The sequence below is a fragment of the Cyprinodon variegatus genome, unplaced genomic scaffold (genome assembly GCF_000732505.1).
Source record: "Cyprinodon variegatus isolate N-32 unplaced genomic scaffold, C_variegatus-1.0 Scaffold1659, whole genome shotgun sequence".
Taxonomy (NCBI): domain Eukaryota; kingdom Metazoa; phylum Chordata; class Actinopteri; order Cyprinodontiformes; family Cyprinodontidae; genus Cyprinodon; species Cyprinodon variegatus.
Genome location: NW_015152112.1, coordinates 76,010 through 79,874, shown reverse-complemented (window position 1 = coordinate 79,874; position 3,865 = coordinate 76,010). Strand labels below are relative to the sequence as shown.

General features: G+C 43.0%; 1 protein-coding gene across 18 annotated transcripts in view; it reads right to left on the bottom strand.

Moving 5' to 3' along the window:
- myt1 (myelin transcription factor 1) overlaps positions 1-3,865 on the bottom strand; it is a 59,632-nt gene that overhangs the window by 9,394 nt on the left and 46,373 nt on the right. For 14 of the 18 annotated variants that reach the window (XM_015404180.1, XM_015404182.1, XM_015404177.1 and 11 more), the window contains 4 exons: positions 2,792-3,052; positions 2,163-2,317; positions 1,404-1,466; positions 837-905 (listed from right to left, as the gene is read on the bottom strand). In XM_015404180.1, coding sequence (XP_015259666.1) covers positions 837-905; positions 1,404-1,466; positions 2,163-2,317; positions 2,792-3,052 — 548 coding nt within the window. The remainder of the gene's footprint in view (positions 1-836; positions 906-1,403; positions 1,467-2,162; positions 2,318-2,791; positions 3,053-3,865) is intronic. The other 4 variants (XM_015404190.1, XM_015404191.1, XM_015404194.1 and 1 more) reach the window with 1 other exon arrangement.

The window sequence follows — 3,865 nt, the reverse complement described above, 5'->3', positions numbered from 1 at the left end:
GAGTAGAAAATGAAGGCTAATCATGTTTTGGGTGTACTATTCCTTTAAGATCCTCCCTGGCCTCCTCCTCCAGCAGGATCTCTGCCGGGACTGACCTGCCCTCCACTCTCTCCATCTCTCCGGAGTCCCTGCTCATGATACTCCCACCGCTATGCTTCCCTGAACAGGTGGACCGCTCAGAGACTACAATGGTTTTGGGACGAACCAAATGTGAAATGATTGCTGTTTTCTCTCCATAAAGGCAAAGTTTAAAGTTCTCCACAGTGAACCTGTGTGTTCAACAGGGGGAACCCTGAGCGACAGGGCGTCTCGAGTCAGAGGCTGGAACACAGACCTCTACAGGAGCAGCTTTCTGCCCACAGCCATCAACATCTCCAGCTGCTCAGAGGAAACCTGGATAGCAGGAGTTACTGAAACTTTACTCTTAGGATGAGTGAATCGTTTTGAACTGATTTACTTTTTTGTCTGTTTTATTAGAGCCGCAGTGAAGGCAGCTGAAAGCAAAGGGAAGCTCTTCTCCTTTCAACATCATAGTTATGCTTAGAAAAAAACATTAAATCCCCAAAAACACACATTGAAGTATTTGACACGTGGAAATGCAAAAAAAAAAGGTGAAAGGTTATGGAAACATTTTCAAGGCACTGGATGCATATTAATCAACTTTAAATGTCCATAAACATGTTTACAGATCAAACATTTCTATGTGTGACTGATGGAAGCATCTATGTGCAGAAAGAAGCAGCAGCAGATGAGCTAACATCAGCAGAGTAAAGGCTGGACGGTGGGAGCAGCAGTTTGCTGAAACAGAAGGCAAACAAAGCGCAGAGCAGACATACTTGAGTTCAGGGGTGTGGGCCGCCATGAGGGAGCGAAGGCTCTTATCAGCGAGAGGACACCCAGACAGACTGAGAGAAACAAGGAGAAAGAGGCGAGGAGGGAAGCCGAGGAGAAGAAGGACGTGAGTGAAGAGAAACAGCAAGATCATTCAGGAATAAGATAGAAAGATCAATTATAGATGGACATTAAAGTCATTCACTGGCTTTACTGTAACATTCACATCAGGATCTACCTTCACAATATCTAACCTCAGAGGATCTACCTTCACAATATCTAACCTCAGAGGATCTAATTTCAGAAGATCTAACCTCTGAGGATCTAACTTCACAATATCTAACCTCAGAGGATCTAATCTCAGAGGATCTAACCTCTGAGGATCTAACCACTGAGGATCTAACCTCTGAGGATCTAACCACTGAGGATCTAACCTCAGAGGATCTAACCTCTGAGGATCTAGCCTCTGCGGATCTAACCTTTGATGATCTAGCCTTTGATGATCTAGCCTCTGAGGATCTAGCCTCTAATAATCTCTAACTTTGCGATGAGCAGCAGGCGTTGGAGCGTACCTGCGATGGGAGGCGTAGTTTCCTGTGATATGGCCGCTGCCGTCACAGCCAGGTGTGGGGCACCTGTAGGGGGGGGGGAAGGGGTGCAAAGACAGAGAATTTAAAATAAAAAGTAGAACAGGAAGTAAATTGGTCCTAAAAGCTGAGATTTCCCTCAACAGTTAAAGCTTCATATGTTCCAATATATTCTGAAGTTATTAGAAAACAGAATAAAATGTTCAAAATGCTGAAACTAAACAATTTAACTAGAAGTTCATTAATTATTATGACGCTTTTATACAGACTTTATTAGAAAATAAGAGTTAGTAAAAGTTCTGATAAATGTCAGCATATTTTGATGCTGCTTTTAAGAGCGATCTGGTCCATTAAGGCAGGAGAAACATTTTCATCTTTAACATTTCATTATGATTTTAGTTTCATGCATGAAGATTTGTAATTTTCTGACTCTTTTAATTGTGGATAAAAGCCTGAATTAAAGAAACAATAAAGATGTCAGGATCTCCATCACTCGATGTGATGATAATTGAGAATCAAACATGTTCTTGGTTTGATTTATTTGATGGGAAAGTTAGTTTAGATTTAATAAATAGTTTCATAAGTCAGGATGTTTTAATCTGCAACAGGATTCGGTTTCTGAGAGTAAAATCAGTTAAATTGGGCAGAAATAACCAAATGGGATTGAAAAGCAAACAGTAGAAGCAAAGTGTTTCTGGGATGCTAACCAGCTAACCGTGTTTAAACCTCCGCAGCCACACTTACGAGAGCAGCTCCTTCTTGCTGTCCTTGGGCTGAAACTTGACCTTGAAGCTGGGAGTTGTGACCTCTCCTGGGTACTTCCTGTCCTCCAGACAGTCCTGCAGCCCGTCGCAGTCCTCCTGGTCGGAGGAGACGTACGAGTGGCCCGTGTGCTCCATCTGAAAACAGACGCACTGCTTAGGTTTGTTTGCAGAACAGAAATCACTGCATAGATGGAAAAAAGAAAAACAAAACTTCACATACTCCCCCCCCCCTCCCTTATTCTTCTGTAGACTTGATGTTTCCAAATGCAAAGTGTCCTCATAAAAAATTAACATCCAAGGCCTTTATATTTCTTTTGAAAAAGTTCAAAGCAGTGAAAATTAGCATATGCCAAATCCTGGATGGTGCAATGCACCTGACACACCACCTCTGCTATGTTTCAGCTGCTGGTAACTCTTGCATTTCACTCAAAGAAAGGAATAATAGAAAGAGGAAGCAAGAAAAGGCGATTAGACAAAGAAAGTGATGTAAACAAGAAGTTTTCATTGAAAAGGCTTAAGGGTTTTTTAGTGTGTGGGTATTTATGCTGCAGCAGCTCCTCAGTGACTCCAGCAGCAGGAAAGGAAAGGCTCCTGTCTGATTGCACTGACCTCGTCTGCTTCCTCCTCCCTCTGGCGGTTGGGTTTGGTGAAATCCAGCGGCCCCTCCCACTCTTCCTGTTTGTACGTTTGAAGGTTTGGGGACGTCATTCCACTGTTTCCCCCGTGGTGGAAGGAGGAGGAGGAGGAGGATGAAGATGGGTCTGGGGAGCGCACCCCGGGGCTGGTGCCAGACACGCTGCCCTCCCGTTTGATGGGCTTCTTCATGCTCAGGTCCAACGTGCCGTTCTCATCCACCTCGATGTCCATTTCCTGTGTGGAAACATAGCAGTTCTGCTGAACCCCCAAACAAACCAACTCTGGATGTTTTAGGTCTATAACGGCCCATCAAGGTGGCAGAACCTCAAAACCTTCTGATTACGCTGGGATCTGTAATCTGTAATCTGTAGCTGAAGCATCTGTTATAATTAAAGATGAAACTAATGATTCTGGCTGCCAATCAGATTGATGGATTCCTTTCTAAGCGTCAAATTGTGTCAAAAAACAGGAAGTTAAGTTAAAGTTTTAGTAAACTGACTTATTAAAACATCTCACCCTTCTTAGGCAGAACAGATTTGTTTCCTTTCATAAAAAAGAGAGAAAAAGGAAAGATATGTTGCATTTTAATATGAGCAAAAAAGAAAAAATTTAAAAGAGTTCAATCAATTAATTAATCAATTTCTTTATTTTCAACCACAATTTACATTGTAATCGAGATTTCAGTTTCAGTACAATCCGTTCATCGGGGAACGATTTACCGCGGCCATGCGTCCCGCAGAACGCCGCCTTTGGCGCGTTCCTACGGCTGCCAAGGGCCCCACCATGAGGCGCTTCCCTATAGCGCTGACGTCGAAGATTGGTTTATTGATATGAGGCATTTTAATATGAGCAAAAAAGAAAAAATTTAAAAGAGTTCAATCAATTAATTAATCAATTTCTTTATTTTCAACCACAATTTACATTGTAATCGAGATTTCAGTTTCAGTACAATCCGTTCATCGGGGAACGATTTACAGCAGCCATGCGAGCCGCAGAACGCCGCCTTTGGCGCGTTCCTACGGCTGCCAAGGGCCCCACCATGAGGCG